Consider the following 19334-nt stretch of genomic DNA (forward strand, 5'->3'; position numbering starts at 1 on the left):
TTGTTCACTCAAGAGAAACTCAAGAGAAAAGCAGTATGGATGAAGAAGTGGATGTGTAAGAACATGTAAATTTAGTTTTTGTCTCCTAACTAACTGGCCTGAGAGAGGACCTAATCATATTCTGTGGTTTGTTGAGAAGCAGGCATTCATCAGTGTGTGCCGGTGAACTCGAATGTTTGTCGCTTACCTTTAAAGAAGACGAACCTGCCGTCGTGTCTCTCATAGGCAGCATCTATGTCTCCAGGCAGACCCCTCCAGAAGTGACTGATGGGCATGGGGTAGTTATCCAGAACCCTGTTCCTTCGAACCCGCCAAAACCAACGGCCCTGCGGAGACAAAATTAAGACGTGTTTGAGTAAACATCTTTTCTTATCCTCAGCTAAACAGAGCTTGAAAAAAAATCTTGTTTCTATTTTCCTCTGTCTTTGCAAATTCCTGGCTGAGACTCAAAGATTACACATAAATCCAAAGTAAACCTATGTCCAAATAAGTTCAAAATACATGTCTTCACATGTCATTCTAAATATATCGTTCAAAGCATTCTCATGTACAAGTGCAGGAGGGATAGGAGGGATGCACAGATAACTGCTGTAAGAAAGGTGTTTACATTCCATTAATCAATTGATTTCAACTATTTGTCCCTCAGAGGATCTAAATGGTGTATCGCTTCGTCAGTATGTCAAACAAATCGAGCTCTGCAGGGTAACTAGACCAGAAAGTAAAATAAACTAACAATAGCAAAACACCAGCAGTGTTTAATAATAGTAATAGTTAATTTCTGCTCTGGTGGCTTTATCATGTCCCCTTAATGCACTCTTCCTGTGATTATCGCAGCATAAAACAACTTTTATTAAGAGCTGTTTGATTTAATTGCTAAGTCAGCAGCACAAAACAAGGGAAATCACTATTTAAATCCAAGCAAACAGATACATGGCCTGTGAGCGTCCATATCTACTGTATATATGCTGTGCACACAAGCTAGCAGACAGATTTACACCAGGAGCCATCAGACTCATTCATAAGTGGTGAGTCAGTAGCCCTGCCTGTCCTGGATAATGTAACGGTAAAATGCTCAGTGCTGCTTCTTCTTTCTGGCAAGCGTGCCTGGTTTTGTCCTTCACACAGGACACGCTGGCAGACAGGACGGTGCGGCACTGTATGGAATGGAACGGATCAGAGATGGGTCAGCTGAGAGAAGCAGAACAGAGCTGAACTGAACAGACTGCATGGGCTTCGATTTGTGTGGTCTGACAGCAGATTAAGTCTGAATTGACCATATTAGTCTGCAGCAGTACAGACCAGATCTGTGTGGGATTTCAATATTGAAAAGAGCTCAGTGGGCTCTCGTGGCTGTCTTTATGCCCAGCCCTCAGTTATGAAATAATACTACCAGTGAATAAAAGAACGAAGAAATTTCCCCGCACAGTGACAGCCCCTTTCTTCTTTTAATGGACGAGACTCTGCAGGAAAGACAGAGTGGTGCTGATGTGTTACAGATTGCTCCCACTTATAAGGTATATTAAGTAAGCAGTTTTGCCTATGCAGAGAGGAGTCTTTCATTAACAAGTATCATTTCTGAACAGCGAAGGTGTCACTTCCAAATTGACAAGACGTCAGTTAGAATATGAAGAGCACAATCAGAAATCAATCCAAAACCATGTCCCAAATATATCATTTAAAGCACACAAATCGGTAACAGCCAGTGCTAGCTGATAACAGTGCACATGTCGCTTGCCAGTCTTTTCTGACACACACTCATCCATGAGCGTGTGTCAGAAAAGTATTTCCAGCCTATTATCCAGTATCTCCTCTGTGCATGCTGTTTAAAAAGCCTGAGATCAGGTCATGTTGGGTTACTGTACCTGTGTGGAGCTACAGCGATTAGTCGTTTAAACAATCAGTCGACTCAAAGAAAGGTAGTTGCCAACTCTTGACATTAGATTAATTTCTGTTGTTTTTTAAAGAAAAAATAACAAACATTTGGTGGTTTTAGCTTCTTAAATGTAAGGAATTGCTGCTTTTCTTTACCATGTATATTAACAAAGGAAGAATCTTAGGGATTTGCACTGTCATTTTAAGATGTCATTTAAAGACGTCACTTTGGACTCTGGAAAACGGTGATGAGCAGTTTTCACATTTTTTAAATCATTTTTAGACCATATGATAAATCGTGCAAATAATGCAGTGAACTGATCATTTCCATCCATAGTGTGGCTATAAATTAAGAAACGCTTAAGCATTGTGAACTTTCAATTATATGTTGGGCTCAGCTGCAAGGGGAAAATAATAAGTCCATAAATAAATGATAATTACATGTATAAACATATATATAAGTAATTTTGCTATTTCACACTTTGTAGATGGCTGTTTTAATTTTTCACAAAGTACAAGACAACAGAATTATAATCATAAAACTGAACCTGTCACTTAAAATATATTAACTGCTTTAGGTCATTCCTATTTGTTTAAGAAACACTGGTGGGAAAAGACAAAGTTAATTTTGGACACTGATTAATGCTATCCAGACTAGTGGATGAAACTCAAGAACACAGATATAACAGTTTGACCATGTGCAGCTCATGTCCAGGCGGCTGTACACCAAGTCCTATAACTAGTGGTCAGTGTCAGAGACACTTAGACTCAAAGATAAGAGATATTCCTAGACTTATCTTTGTGCGTTTGGAGGGACATGTCTCTGTCTACTCTACCACTATATTAAGGAAACAGAAAAGCACATCCAGTAATGTGTCAGCACTTGTCATAATCAGCTTTGCAGACACATATGTGTCAGTTATTTTTCAGCTTTATTTTTCAGTTTTATATTTCACCCTTGACGTAGACATATCAGAAGGTTTACTGTGTTCCAGTTAAAGATGTGGTTGATAGTTCGATACTGTTGGATATCTTCAGCTGTCTGAATCCCTACTGCAGTGCTTCACTGTTAAATGTCAACATTTTGGATATCACAACAATATTTCTGGACATGAAGCCAAGGTTCCTTTACGGTAAAGCCTGGGTGGCCTCTGCCCAGCTCTGCTCATATCTGCAAACCTCTTCAGGGCTACAACACTGCCAACACTGGATACCTCCTCTGACCTCTTCCACTGAAACACATCATTACTTATCATTGCAGAGCTGCACTACATACAGGCTAACAGGCAGAAATGAAGTCCTATTTTCTGCAGAAATTTCCAATTAATCCAACTTTGAGAAGTACCACATAAAACTCCTGCATCATAAACACTGAGAAGGAACCATTACCTCCACAATGGACAAAAACATTTAGCAGATGTACAATAAAAAATGAACACAGGTCTAAGTTGCATAATATCCAAAAACCTTAAATATTAACGAAATAATAAAACATGACTGACAGTAACTGTGGCCGACAGCAGAATGAGCAGCACGGGCAGACAATTTCCTACAACATATGCCTAAAATTCCAGCTAATTGCTCGCTGCTGCTTCAACCCTAATGAATGTTTTGTGTGGGTCCAGAGGCTCTTTAAGGCAAACACCTGACCACCCCACCCTTTTGACAGTGTTCCGTCTCGTAAAAAACACTGGCCCTGTTGGTTTACAATCCACAAGGACCTGATTGAAAACAGACCACTCGTTGGCCGTGCACACGCCATTTGTCTCAAACTGATTCTACAGAAAGGAATAACTAATTTACTGACACAGTTAACTTGTCAGGACAGCACCTCTGCCTGAACCCGACTGAATTTCCGAGCAAGAACATATAATAAACCATTGTGAAGGTTAACATATCTCTCTGATGTTTTATGCTCATAACTTAAATCAAGCTAACAGTGGCTGAAGTTAAAAATGGCCCTCTTTCCGTTTACCTTGAAAACAAACATCTCTCCTCGAAGCATAGCAACCGTGTCAAAGTTCCCTTCACAGATATTGGGTCCATAATGATCAGGTCTTTCGGTGGTCTTGGGGCGGTCAGGATGCCGAGGAGGTGTTTTTGGTGGCCTTGGCTCTGGGCGACGGGGAATCACGGTGGGCAGGGCCTGAGTTGGGCCGCTGTCTGGCTGACCTTCAGGGAGAAACAAACATGGTGGTTTAAACCTATTTTATCACATTATGAATGACGACAGGACAGGAAGTCTACGGGACTGACTTTTGGCACTTCCACGTTAGCTTCTTTTTTTTAGCCATAGAGGCTGCCACTTGGATTTAACTCACTGTAAGATTTATACACACTAGAAACCAGCAATCTTCCAAAAACTAGCCTACCATAAATCTGCTGTATGCCGCGCCGGTCATCATCAGGCAACTGGAAGTTCTCAGTTTCCATCCATTGGTAAAAGGGAGCCATGATGGCCAGTGGGTTGTTGGAGTGCTCTAAACCCAGGGCGTGTCCCAGCTCGTGGACTGCCACTAGGAAGAGGTCATTACCTGAATGGATATGTAGAAGCAAAAATAAAAGTTATGAGAGGGGGGAAAATTAGATGATGTACACTTTATTTTTTCACATTACCTCTGTGAAAGGATTGTTCCAGTTTGTATGGGAGTAGAAAAAGATGTGAGAAACACCTAAAGAATGTGAGGTGAAAGCCACAGAGAGCAGAAAGTCCCAAAGAATCCATATAGTCAATGAATGACTGTTCATTGATCTTCAGACATCAATAAAAACCCTCACAGATCTGACAGATTAATCACACAGAGACTTGCTAATGACTGCTGATAAGAATCAGCACACATTTCTGACATGTCTAACCAATCAATCAATGCTGTTGTCCACTGCCACCACAACAATTACCCACTGACAAGGCCACGACAGGGCTGTGACACACTGACCGCTGCACCAACTTCCTTTCTACACAAAAGACTTCTTACAGCTTTTAAAGCCAAAGACAACCTGGTTTAGAATTAACCAACATATGCCTTTAAGTTCGCCTCTGAACTGCAGCCAGCAGACATTTGGGTACTTCCCCCTCTGTCAATACCTCTTTGTTTCTCAGCCATGATCTCTGCGAACTCTGAACTTGCTAGCCTGTGCTGACTGATCAGATTTTTGTCAGTGACATCATGCTCTTGGGGGATTGGGACTTGGTGATGTCACTGCTATGCATGCAAGGGGAGGGGAGATGCTCTGGATGCCTGTCCTAGTGCATCTCCTCATTTCCTCTTTGGAAACACACACATACTCACAAGGATACACACATCTCATCTCCCCCACCATCTATAATTTCAGAGTCACATGAATGTCCTCATGGAGTATTAAGCTGCCGCAAACACTCAGGGAGAGAAAACAGGGAAGGATATGATTAGTGTGTTCGAGATAGCTGAGCCTGAAAAGGGAGGGAGAGCCCTGAGAGCAGATAAAGAGGCCTTTGTGAGGTAACCGTGACAACCATTCAGTTTGACAGAGAAAAGAAAGAGTAAACTTCAAAAGTCTTGGCGAAGTTCGAAGCTTAACCAGTGTACCTATTGCTAATTCTGACTATCATGCACATACGCATTTTGTCATTCAGGCCTTTTGTCGACTCTCTGAAGCTTTCTTCACTTGTTTACCACGTCTCACACATCTTTCAGGAGCAGCCATAGTGAAGAGAAGGCACATCAAAGCAGCTCCCTGACAACCAGAATGCTCTCTGCAAGTTTGCTCTGCCTTTTGCCAGTGACTTGCTCACATTAGTCTCATCTGACCACAAAGGACCACAAAAGCTTCTGACCTTTTCCCAGTACTGGCCCACAGCATTTTGTCTGTAAAAGGTGTGTTTGAGTTTGCATGTCAACAAGTGATTTGGACAAAACATAAAACAGTTTTTGTCTGTGCCAGAAAGGCTGATTAATCACACTGTGCATCACAAGGTTTACACCAAAGATGTGTAGCCCAGTAGAGCTGTGGAGGTCACAGAAAGGGAAAGAAAACATTGTAACTGCAAAGAATGGATGAAATGGCTTTGTGCTGTCAAATAAATTTTTAATTTGCAACTATTGATTCCTTAGCTAAAATCTGGTTTTGTTTGATCCCAGGAGGTCAGAGGTCACAGCTGATTCTGTTTCAGGACTTTCTCAGTGAGGCAGATACTAATGGAGGCTTCGACATGGCATTTAAAGTCTCACTTCTCACTTTGGATAATTCTGCAACCTCATTAAGGTAAAATCACAGTGGTGTCCAGAGGGGTGGCCCTGGGGTGGCAATGACCACCCTTGAAATCTGACTTACCTCCACAAGTATGATTTTTTTTTTTATCTGGCCAGTAACAGGCAGAACCTTAGATCAAGGTTTTTGGTTTTAAGAACTTATAGAATATATAGAATAAAATATGGCAGCTGTTATATTACGATTGTTAGGAATCACTCAGTTGTGTTGAGAATGGTAGGGCCATTTGCCTTTTAAATATTGTTAAGTCATTTTAGATAAAGGTGTAAGCTAATGTAATGTAAAAATAAAATAAGTAATAATGAACAAAAACGTAAATACAGGACTGTGAAAGACTGTAAGAAGTTGTAGTATTGGTAATGAAAGTATATGAGAAATGATAAATTAATGCTATTCAGACACGTGTGTGAGTATGTGTGCACATGCAACCACCTGTGAAAAACACCTCCTGGGTAAAATCTCATCACTTTTGTTTCCACCAGCATATCAGTGGTGGCAGTTCTGTGTGCCTATTCTTCATCACTACTGAAAAGATAGAGAATATTTCAATATGCTATTAGGGTGCCAACTAACAGTTTGATTAAAGTGGTTATTTTTCCAATTCTTAAATTGGTCATTTGGTCTATAAAATAGAAAACATGCCAATTACAGTTTGGCATGTTTTTTTTTTGGCGGGGTGCTATTTTCAAATATATTCTTTTATTCAGCTAAAACTTCAAATTCTTAAGATATTTACATTGCAGTGGTATAAATCATTGAAAAGGAGCAAATCTTTATTTTGAGAAGGGCTATAGAATGTTTGGCATTTTTCCTGATGATAACTGACTTAAATAACCAAATTAAGCAAACTTGTGGTTATGTCACCTTGAACAATAAATGAAAGAAAAAAGATTTTCTGCATGAGTTTTAGTGCCTAAAAAACTGATCATATTCAAGTCTGACAAATGGTAGTGGCTACGTTACGCACCAGTGCAACATGAAGGCAGAGTTAAATGAAGACTACATCTGTGAAGAGTTCACTTCTAATTGGACAGATTGTAATTTGTTTGTACTGTGCTTTTAAGCTGTGTAAGTAGCATGGTGCAACAAAGGGACCAGTCTACAGATCTCCCTGAGTGGAACACACTCCCACTTACTGTGGCATTCCACCATCCCTGTGATCTGCCCTGCAACACATCCCACACACGGCTGATCACACAGATACAGACACAGACACACGGTGGTACATGCACACACACAAAGTTCAGCTGTCTGTGTCTGCTGTGTGCATGTAGATAACAGGGCAGGGAAGCCCATTGTTGCTAAAATCCCTCTCTAGTCAGCAGAGTTAATGGGTTCACAGCAAGGAGATGAACTCTGAAGACTTCTTAAACATTCTTGAAAATAAAGATATTTTCTTAATCCTCACTCCTGCATATGATTAGTTTAGTGCTAGACATTTGTGTTGTAAATGGGTTTAGGGTTCATTTTAAGGACAGTGTAGGTTAGCTTTAGCAAACTGAAGTCCTAAAAGTGCTTTTAAATACAATTATCTTGCATGTGTGTGTGAGCCCAGTGCAGCTTGTACAGACCACGGTGAATGGATCACAGGCTTCATGGATTAGTGTATGTCAGTACTAGAGCTGCAACGATTACTCAATTAATCAATTAGTTGATCAAAAGAAATTTAATGGCCCATTTTGATAACTGATTCATATTTTCAGATGTTTATCAAGTAAAATTGTCAAACATTTGATCCTTCCAGCTTCATGTGTAAGGATGTAAGGATAGTAAATGGACTGTTGGTTGGATAAAAGTAGCAATTCAAAGACTTTGGGCTCTGAGAAATTGTGATGAGTATTTTCACATTTCTTTGACATTTTATAGAATATTATTGAAAATGAGTAGCAGGTTAATCATTGATGAACACAATTGTTAGTTGCTGCCCTATTCAACACAACTTCTCACTAACATAACTGGAGGTATCTCAAGGAAATTCAATTGAATGCAACTGGACTAGTCCCAGCCTAGTCAAGCGAGCATGAACTGATGAAGCCTCTTGGATGAGAGGTGAAACATCTTCAAAGACAAATAACTAAGTCCAGTTGCATTCGATTGAATTTCCTTGAGACAGGCATAACTGGAGGTACATTTGAGAACTACAAGGAGGTGCAGTTGAGGTGAATGGAGTAGTGGAACCGGACAATTGAGATATGCTGTAGCTAGCTAAGACATGCCAACTCCAGTTAGGTGTGGAGGAAAGTAATGGGAACTGCTGTTTGCAATCCGTTGTGCAGATCCATTAGAAAAAGATCTGCCTATGGTGCTACAAACTGCTAATCAGCTGATCACAGACAACCAATCAACAACCTAATAAAAGCTTCAGCTGAAAGCTTCAATACATGGCAAGCTGCAGTCTGCTGCACACAAGTTAACTCAAAACATACTGCAGCCCAACTCAACAGCCATCCACTTGAAGCCACATACCACTGTTTCTTTGTGTGAAGTGTGAAAAACCTCTATCAGAGAGGTTTCTCGACTAGAAAGCTTTCTTTTGCAGTTCTTAATTATGCAGTTGTTATCCATTTGTTATTAATTCTTCCTCATTACTGTATTCTACAAATACAAATATCTCTATAAATACAAATGTCTTGGATGTGTTTTTATCATCTCTAGCATCTGGGTGTCAATAGGGAATATTAGCACTGTTCCAAAAATCCATAACACAATAGGCATTAGAAATTATACCAACAGTAAACATTTACCTTGTACATTCTGGTTTCCTATGGTCCATGGTTCATCAGAGTCAAAGTGTGTGTCTCCACCCATTCCAGGTCCAGGGAAGTAGGCATGTGCTAGGAAGCCTCCCTCCCCATCAAACGGAGAGCTGTCTCCATGAAAACCCGAAGCAAAGAAGATCATGATGTCAGGTTCCTTACGGCGTCCATATTTGATCTCCTGGTAGGGGATTTCATCAAAGGTCAATGGGGTCACCGCCTCCCAGACCTTAAAAGCCCGCCGAATGGCTTCGTATGAGTTATACTCTCCAATCTTGGGAGTGTAGTTCTGGATACTACGGGAAGCCACAGAGGGAAAGAGAAATAAAAATCTTACAAAGATTTGTGTCTCATATGACTTAAAGATATCCTGCCATGTCTCAATCCCTTTGTTGATTCTTAAGCAACAAAAGAAATGAAGATCATACAAGCTGAGTTAAACCTACAGAGAAAAAAGATTGTTGGATGAAAAAAAATACTTCACTTGGTAACAGAGAAATGAATGTAGTGTGTCCAAATCAGTTTTAGAAAAAAATGTGTTGAGCAAGAAAATCGTTTTAATTCATTTGTGTGAGATGCTAGCAAAAGTAAAATACTGTGCATGTACTGTGCAGGTTAGATTTTCTTTATAAACAGAAGGTGCTTTCTGTTACCTGTAAGTGAGGTGGTTCTTGTTCCATTTGTGTCCAGTGAGTGCATAGCGTTTCCGCCGCACATTGGTTTTGATCTGGCCTCCAAACTTGTCAGGCACACCACAGCGGGGTCTCTTCATGGCACTGAAGGAGTTGAAAGAAGTCAGCAGCAGCAAGCGAGAGACATATGTGTGTGTGTTGAAAGGAAAGAGCACCCAGGAGGAGAGATGAAGGGGAGAGTGATGTTAAAAACCCCTACCTTTTCTTCTTGATGTCTTTGTACTTTTCTGTTGTTTAATGTAAAGTGTACCTGCAAGCTCCTGAGCTACTGAGCAACTCTCAAGTAACTGAGGAGAAGCTGCTAACTAACTAAGCTACACAGCACTGATGTTTACATCCTGCGCTGTCATGAGCGGAAGCCTCTCGTCCAGGAGCAGGTTAGGGTTAGGGTTAGTGTGTGTAAGTCTAAACTGACAAAATCATCCAAAACACCCTGCTGACCTGACGGTTTGAGCGTCCATCTGTCCTGTGACCTCCAGGCCGTAGAACCGCTGCATGTCGCTGACGGCGCTGGACAGGATCTGAGCTGATCGCATGGTTGACATCTGTTTGCTGGCCTGGGGTAGGTAACCGTACATCCTCAGCCATGACTGGAGACACACAGGAAGAAAAACATAAAGGAAACTGTTAAAAGTAAGTAAGTGTCATGTATTGCATTAAGCATTTAATCCTCACCATCTTACCTGACGCAGACATCATCAAATCAAAAACAAGAAACTTTTACATAATCAAGAGGTGAATTGTGACAAGGAAAAGAAAGTAGAAATTCTGGAAACACCATTTAAGTTATGGTATGCATAATGAGCTGTCACTTCAGCTTCTGTAACACCATGACATGACAAATGCATTGGTACCCAGGCTTTGTGCAAAAATGACTCATATTTGTTATTCTATCTTGAACATGTAGAACAAGTAAAAATTATATCACAACCGAGCACGTTTTTTGGTATATTCTACCTTGCACTGGATTGTATTTAATACTTTGTTTGTAAAATCAAGAAGGCATGGAGGATATGAGAGAAGACTGTGAGGAGTTCTGTTTTGGACTGTATCCTAGGAGAATGGAGCTGGGATGGCTGGGGGTGGGGTTAATGACAGACTTGAGGGAGAAAACGTGATACTTGACCCAATCACAGATGACGCTAAGTCTGTACCACCTGTTATGCAGAAACCTAATATCACACGCACACACGCTCTCATACTCAGGCGGTTGCATATTGCGTAGTCGGAGATACTAGATACGGTTCCCCATGGTGGTGCAGGGAATGCAAAAAGGGTGTGCGTCTGATTGTGCACGTGTGCTCACACAAGTCGCTGCGTGGGCGTCTGTGTGTGCAGGTCACAAGTTTAGACCCATAAAGTACTATGTGATAAGCTGCATTTACTTACCAACTCCTTTAAAGCCACAAAAACAATCTCAACTCTTTCACTCATTGTTCTCTCACACAAGCACACACACACACACACACACACACACACACACAGTGCACATAAATATGAAGTACTTCACATCATAAGGTCTGGTCACATGTATTGCCCATCAGATTCGTTAGAGGAGGTGCTAACCACCCCCTCAAAAAAGGGTTTATTTGCTGTATGTGTGTCCTACACAAAAAAGTCCCTACAGTCCAATGAAAACTAATTAAAATGTTCTCCCCCTTTCCTGCACTGTCCACATAATAATAATAAAAAGTAATAAAAAAAAGACCTGTGTTCCGCTTTGAAATCACCACTGACAAGAGGAACTGATACTATCAACGCATACCTACTGACATTAAAAATAGTACCCCAGCTGGTAGCCTCAGTGTACCTTCCCCCTCAGTAAAGAAACTGCTGGAAACTAATTTATAAGGAAATACAGCCTATGGGTACTTGTAGAGGCGGAGTGAAATATGAAATGTTCAGGTCTCTAAACCAGAGAAAATCATTTGCTGGGGTGGGGGTTGGGTGGATGGGATAGGAGTGCACTCAGATTCAAATGACATCAGAGCCAGACATGATCTACAAAGTGTGTCTTGGGGGGGGGGGGGGGGGGGGGGGGGGTGAACTGAAGCAGCTGTCGATCATGGAGTCAAAGGTGTTATAAAATAGAGCAGTCAACAAATGACTTTTTTTTTTTCAAAAACTGTGAATCACCACAACCACAAGAGATCCTTGAGCAAACATTCATAAATGTGCATAAAAATGTCCAGGCTGATGGGTCCAGTAGTATGTGGGATTAGCTGTGAACACACACACACACACACACACACACACACACACACACACACACCAAATGCATGAACCTCTACAGTTGTACGCCTGGCATATTAAATGTTAAAAGTAAAAGTGGACTATCTGTAGAACTTAAGTGGTTGTTTGTGAAAGATGCGATCAGTTTATTGGCCTTCAGCTCAGTCTCTGATCCCATTATCCCATCATCCCATATACATCTATCTATATCTTTATATCTTTATGTGTATCTAGATATAGATATATAAACCTGAATGAATTCAGTGCACAACATTTCCACACCCTCAGGCTTTGGAGAACTTGGCCTGAGGAGCTAAAACCTTCAAAAGCTGTTTCATCTTTTCATCGTTGCATCTCAAAACACACCTGCGGTCTGTTGTTTTTGCCCTTTTCATTCATTCCAGTGGGTTTCACCTGCTGCCTGTTGTTTATTTATGATCTACTTAATGCCATCACCACTTCTGAACTAATGGTGGGAGGACTGAGGCCATGCTATCTGCTATGTGAATTTAACATCATCTATAAAGCTATTTTGGCTCTTCACATAAACTATCCCAGCACCTTCATAATAATGAATGGTATCAGTTGTGTGTGTTTCTTTTAACTGCTGCTGGTCTTTAACTGCTACCAAACCAGTTTTGCTGTATAACTACGATGACAATAAAGTGTTATCTTATCTCACTCTTCACTATCCTGACAATCCTCAAGCAGTATGTCGACTGTGCAACAAGGGTGTACAAAATCCACACCCTTTCTCCTTCCCTGAGCACCTTCCCAATTACATCAGAACAAAACCTTCAACTGTTCACCAGGCAACCAGAGTCAAACCTCCTTTTCTTTTTTGTATCTGTATATACGGTATATTTAATTTAATTCTGATACACGTTCTTATTGTGATGTAGTAACGTAATATAATTCCTTCACAAGGATGAATAAAGAATATGTTAAAGACGTTAACTGCCACTTCTTTACACATTTTATATTTTCTTTTGTTGGTGTGGAGCTGTGAAAACCATTACTCCCTCTCTGTGTGTCATCTTTATGTTGTTGGCAGTGGATACACTCACTGAATCGGCCCTGTGAGTGTGTGGGAGCAGGAAGGGATGTAGAGAGGGCTGAACTGGACATGACCCTGACCCACCTCTGCCTTGAGATAAGAAAGCTTCAAACACACTGACACACAATTGCATGCACACACACTCTCAAACACAAACATGAACTTCCTGAAACACTATCTAAATACAGTCTCTCTCTCACACACACACACGCACACACACACACACACACACACAGTTGAGGTAAGGCAAACAGGTGACAGGGTTCACAGAAGACTCTCCACATCTCAAATAACTTCAGCATACACATTTTCACTGTTAAATAGTAACTAAGAGGGCACCAAAAACATCCACATCAGTGGATCACAGATGATCACTAAGCCCCTCCTCCCCCTTGATTACTCTTGCTACACCTGTGATGAACACATCCAAACCTCTTGTGGATTGTTTTCCCCCTAGCCGTGATTTGTCACATTTGGTTGAGGACCGGAACAACTGCACCGAGACCCTTGAGAGGAGGTGGTCTCAATCTGATCCCATATGAACTCGGGATCAGTTTGGTCGTGGAGGGAGCATTAGCATTAGCTCTCTTGTTCTGTTCTGTTCATTAATGACAGACATGAACGAAGGACATCTTCCTACACAAGGTCTACAAACTCATCAATTGATTTGGTCCAGAGCAAACAAACTACAGGTGTGAAAATGTCCTGTAATGCAGAGTATGGCTCTTCTTACAGGCCAATGCACATCGCTTTGGCATGCAAAGAAGCTTGACAGGCCTAGTGTGTCACGTGTCTGGTTGGACCAACGACTAACTGTGTCAAATAATGAGTTGGGTTATTCCAGTACAGTACTGGAAATGAGCATGTGAGTCCATGGATTGATTCCACACCGTGTAATTTATTTATCAAAAACAGGACCCTTACATCCAACTTCACAGATTTTTGACTGCACGGAAATAGCAAATATTCCGTTCAGGTATAGGAATCTGGAAGTAACAAATGTCAAACAAGGCTTCATCACAACAGGTGCATTCAACAGTCCAACAAAAACATTTTAAAGGTTTTCAGTTCCAGTTAATTAGATTTCACAAGATGGGCTGAACAAAATAAACAAATTTTCTTAAGGTCAAACAGGCATATCCACAAAAGAGCTTATCAGTAACGAACAGTATTGACTGTTGTGTCATGTCAGCTAACAGTGTTCGTATTTTATGCTGCCTGAAGATAAAAACAGGCACTTGTTGTAATGTACCCCCTATCAGTCATCCAATCACAACAGAGGGGGCGAAACGGTGGAGCACAACTGCAATTCCTCTCAGTAGTCCAATAAAAGTGATTTGGGAAAAAACAAAAAAACATCCATTGTGCTGTGTAATCTCCAACATTCATCTCTCCTTTTTCCAGCCATTTCCTCCCTGCTCCCCTCTGATCCGCATCTCCACATGGTTGTCACTGCTGCAGAGTTCGTACTTGAGGGAAAAAGGAAATGCCTTCAAGTCTGTTGATGTTTGTGTCTTTGTGTATATCCAGGCATCTGATTTTGTCTCTATGCACTCTTTCTGTCCCTTTCTAACAAGAATTTATAATGAGCCACAGTGAGGTACAAGGGCAGAGCCGCAGCACTGCTGGGAAGATGTATGGCGGCACATGGACCCCTGCCACCCCTCACTCCCATCGTCTAAAACAGGGAAGTATTTCAGTCTGGCCACTCACCTTCCCTCATCAGCTGAGCTGAATACAAAACAAGTCTTAGTCAACAGAAGGGAAAAGGGAGTGCTTTTGTGCGTTTGTGTGTGTGTGTGTGTGTGCGCGCGCATGTACGCAAAGCCTCGTCTATTAAATGGTCTTTCAAAGAGTCCTTGAGCTTACCTGCCAAAACCAGACCCAGCAATATACAAGAAGTTGTAAAACCTGCCAGAAGAATGTGCGCGCGTGTGTGTGTGTGTGTATGTGTGTGTCCACCACAATGTCAGCCAAGATACTAACAGAGCTTTTATTCCGAGGCTTGGTCTGCTGCCATCTCTTACTCCCCAAAGTCCTGCCAAGAGGATGGATAAGTAAATGGAATAGTGAGAAAGAAAGAGACACAGAAAGACAGGAGGGAGAGAGTTTAAAATGTTCAATTTGAAGCTGTTCACGTGAAGTTAGAATGGCAAAAAGACGCGCCTCTTGCAAGACCAGATGCACGCAACGACAACAAATCACACACAATTTCGCAGAACGCAGGAAGTACCCAAAACAGCCATTACTGTAGCGAGGTGACTCTTTGTGATGACAGCCAATCACAGGGCAGCTGGGGAGAACGCGAAAAGACGGCATGCTGCAGATTAAACGGATACAAGGAGGATACGGACTGAGGAAGTGGTGTAGTTATTTGCTGCAATAAGTCACTAATTACCCCTCTCCTCGCATTGCTCCGCCTTAGCTACAAGTTGTTGTTGCAAACCTTTCTTCATTCTCTGTATACAGCCTGTCTTATCACGTTCATGTTTCCTCCTGCGCTCTCTCATCCTCTTTCTCTCACAGCTCTCTCTTCAGACAAGAGGGCCCATTGTATTTCCTAAGATGCCTTACAGTCCCAGGCCCAGCATGCCTGTGCGCGCGTGTGTGTGTGTGTGTGTCCCATTTAGAAAACAGCTGTCACATTCAACAATCACATGCCGCACAGCTGAGACTGACCGCTACCGTCCCCGTCGATTTTCCCTCTGCATCTTTGCCTCCATCTTTCATGAATAACTCCACAACAGATTTCTCCCACAACGTTGCTCTGACGTCTCCCTTTTTCAATCAAACCTCCTCCGATTTTTCTCTCACACTCCTAATTCCTCTCTTTTCCTTCATTCTTCTACCCTCCCACTTCATCCTTTTAGTCCAGACAGAGTAGGAGTTGAGGTCTCAGACCAACTGCGGAACAGATTGATTGAACTACATCTGAGGAGTGAGGATCAGGTTGAACTTGTGAAAATGTACTTCGGCATGTGAATAAGCACTAGAGGTGTTTAACGTAGTTTCCTCATAACCCACCACCCTCTGGGTTTGTTTTACAGACACAGGCCAATGAGCAAGGTATCAGTTTTACATGCTGTGACTCATGTGTATGTTGATTATATCGAGCCGTCCTTACCTGTCCTTTATTCTAGAAAACGGACCGTAAAGCAGCAGTGCTTTAACTCGTCCTCACCACTGAAATTGCAGCCTATTTTCTGTTCACGCCAATAACTTTTTAGAATCCCTGTTATGGCTGTTGTTTCTGACAACAAATGCTCTTCTCATACACAACACACACACACACAGCATTTATTGGCCACAAAAACCTAGCAAGGCCATTTGGGGACTTCATGAAAGCGGGTTCTCGCCTACCATAAAGATCATGGGCGATTATGTATATAACAAATGAACGGCATGATTTCATCAAGTCCCCAAGTAACACTTGAATCTAACAGACAGAAGACTTCCTGTTACTCGTTATTGGTGGAAGAACGACTCTTCATATCACAGGTTTTGGTCACAGCTGCTCAAGATTTGCAAGACAAGCACCCTGACCGTATGGACCTTTAGCATATACCAGACAAATGATATGAAAATCGGATGAAAACACTTGACTCCAAAGTAAAGGCAGTTCTCATACTCTCACACTGTTTCATAATTGAGCTTGTAATGCAAACAGCAGCGTTCTCACTAGTAAAATACTAACACACTTGAAAATTACAGGTTTTCAAGAGAACAGTCAGAGATTTCCACTTGCATCCAGCATCACAAATGTTAAAGAAACAACATGAGTGACCACACACAAATATACACACACACACACAGATGTAGCAACAAGTGGTTAGGAATTTCGTATCCTTCCACACAAAGTGTAATGTGTGGAAGGATACGACTCATTTGCACTCACCTCTCTCTCTCTCTGTCACAAACACACACACACACACCACAGCTATGTTAATACCTCACTAGAATATGTTGTAACCAAAGAGACTGACAAGCAGACCCCCTGGTCACTGAGTTGAGTAATGTAAGCTCATCTCTAATGGCCAGGCGGTCTGACTGTGTGTCTGTGTGTCTGTCTGTCTTGTCAACAACACATGTTCCACCACTAACCACCTTATCATCCTCTGATTTGCTTTTGTGTACATTTGGCCATTCATCAGAGAAGGAAACAGAGACTGCCAAGTGTTTTTGAGAAAGTTGTCTTGTCATGGGGGAGACCTGAAGAACAAAATGTCTTAACTTACTGGAAGATATGTGAAACCTTTGTAATGCAAATGACTGTAGCATAGAAGTGTTCAATTTAGCACAAACTCGTGTTAAGATTTTATATTTGCATAGCTCCCACTCAAGGTAGTTTGCTAATCACAATAAAGACTAAGAATAAAGACATGGGAAATAAGGCTGTGTGAAGGATATTGTAATAACAACGTAAATATTCTAATCATTATCAGTGTAACATAAACCAGACGTGCACTAGTCCTGCGTCAATGCAGATTGGTTCTGAAGCATGATATCCACTAATTAAAATCAGGCACACAAAAATAACCACTCATGAGAACTATTACACTACTCATAAATAATTGCCATAGTGTATTGCTTTCAAGAGGAATAACTTTTGAAAAGCAGTATTACGTGATCATCTTAATTTATTTTTACCTGAGCAAAGACTAATTGTACTCTTCCTTATTGTGGACGCAAAACGATTGCAATGCTAAAATTGTTCTAAAGTCGTCTTTCACCTCTTTTGCTCCTGGTGTCATCATTGTTAGTAGTAAACGAGCTGTGTTTTTACCTCTGCGTTGAAGGTGCTGTCGTCCTCCGCTCCACGCGCCCCAAGCGCACACACGGATAGCGCGAGGAAGGTCCGTCTCCAGAGCAACCAGAAGCAGCTGTTCCGCGAGGAGGAGGAGGAGGCCATGGTCTGAGCGCGAGGGATATCACTCGGCGTTTGTCTTGGATCAGTCTCGACGGTGCAATAAACTACGGCGTCTCCGGCGAGCTTTTAGCCGCTCTGTTGCTGGTTTATGCGGTTTACGCTTTAATGATAAAGTGAAGTGAATTGTTTCCTTGCGAGAATGCTACAATAGCCTTCAAGAGTGCACTTGCATACTAGAAAAAAAGCTCAGTTGCAGATTTACAGTGAGAGCTGAATGACAAACTGACCCTTCATGAATGTCGTTAAGTTATCCTCACTCATATGAATGTTAGAAGCCCACGCCGTTTTCTCCTGTAAGTTTTTTTATTTCCTTTTTACACCGTTGACACACTGTCTCACCTTTCTTTGTGTACTGAGCTCTGTTATCTCTAGTGGGAGTAGCCCAAGAGAGCGCAAGTCTTATTTAATTGTCATCAAAGTCGCTGGCTGATTAGTAACCTTGAAAGTGCACTTTACGAAAGAGCCACAACGTCTCCAACAATACCTGTTATCAGCAACGTGGGCTCGCCGCAGAAATGCTTTAGTAAATCATTTACTGTTAACATGTTCGGAATCCGTAGGCTGGCGACATCCTCTCGTGATAATGCCCACTGAAGTGCAGTTAATTTCACCCTGAGAAAGTTGCTAACTATAAAACTACACACCAATGAAAAGCCCAAAGTTCATCGCACTTGACCGACTCCTTCAGTAGCAGCATCAAGTAAGGTTATTGTCTTTACTGTAAGCGAACCCGGCCGTTTTAGATCGCGACCGTTCTTGTAGAAAGACGGTTTCTTTGCCCTCTATATCCACTTTTCCCTTTTCTCAGAAAAAAAGAATCTTCTCGATAGCCGGTACTTAGCTAACTGCAATCAGTCATGTCCCGAGTCATGTCCCGAGCTAACCAGAGCAGCACGGACAGTGATCCACTCTCCGCGGTGTTTCGGTACTAACGTGGAGATGCCACAACAATCTAGACAACACGTGAACGTGGTGTCCCTGCCGTGCCTTTCAAAATAAAATGTAACTAGTCTGACTTGTTCTGACGGTACTAATTGTAACGTAAATGAAACAAGAAGATATAAGTAGGGATCTTTCCTAGACTAAGTACAGAAAGTTTCATCACAACCCTATGCAATGTTTACTTCTGAAATACTGTCTCATCAACAACAAATAGCTATTAGCAGTTAAAATCTTTGAAATGGATATGAGAGCTCATGGAACCAATACATCAGCTGAGATGATAAATGTGATATTATTTAATATTATATTAAAAGAAAGGGATAATTTAACTGCAAACTATATGTCTTTAATAAAAGTAACAATGGTTAAGAGTTGTGTTTTTGTTCTTTGGGGTTTTTTGTTATTAAAAAAAGAAGTTTCTTCTGATTGCTTTCTGACTTTTATTTTGAAGATCACTCTTTCCGGTATTGTCTTCTTTGTATTTGGCTGACTTGAGATGAAGGCTGCAATACTTTTATCAACCGGACGGATGGAGATGGAAGTGGGGAGGGAGCAAAAAGAGCCCAAGCCGGACTCCAGTAAACATGACCCTTCCCACCCCCCCGTTT

General features: G+C 41.5%; 1 protein-coding gene across 1 annotated transcript in view; it reads right to left on the reverse strand.

The window, feature by feature from the left end:
- mmp15b (matrix metallopeptidase 15b) overlaps positions 1-18732 on the reverse strand; it is a 29709-nt gene extending 10977 nt beyond the window's left edge. The window contains exons 1-7 of the mRNA XM_046398036.1: positions 17641-18732; positions 10010-10158; positions 9530-9652; positions 8865-9172; positions 4245-4406; positions 3848-4044; positions 188-326 (exon numbers count right to left, since the gene is read on the reverse strand). Of these exons, the coding sequence (XP_046253992.1) occupies positions 188-326; positions 3848-4044; positions 4245-4406; positions 8865-9172; positions 9530-9652; positions 10010-10158; positions 17641-17766 (1204 nt within the window). The 5' untranslated portion in view covers positions 17767-18732. The remainder of the gene's footprint in view (positions 1-187; positions 327-3847; positions 4045-4244; positions 4407-8864; positions 9173-9529; positions 9653-10009; positions 10159-17640) is intronic.
- Between the last annotated feature and the right edge of the window lie 602 nt (positions 18733-19334).

This window comes from Scatophagus argus, chromosome 1 (genome assembly GCF_020382885.2).
Source record: "Scatophagus argus isolate fScaArg1 chromosome 1, fScaArg1.pri, whole genome shotgun sequence".
Lineage (NCBI taxonomy): Eukaryota > Metazoa > Chordata > Actinopteri > Scatophagidae > Scatophagus > Scatophagus argus.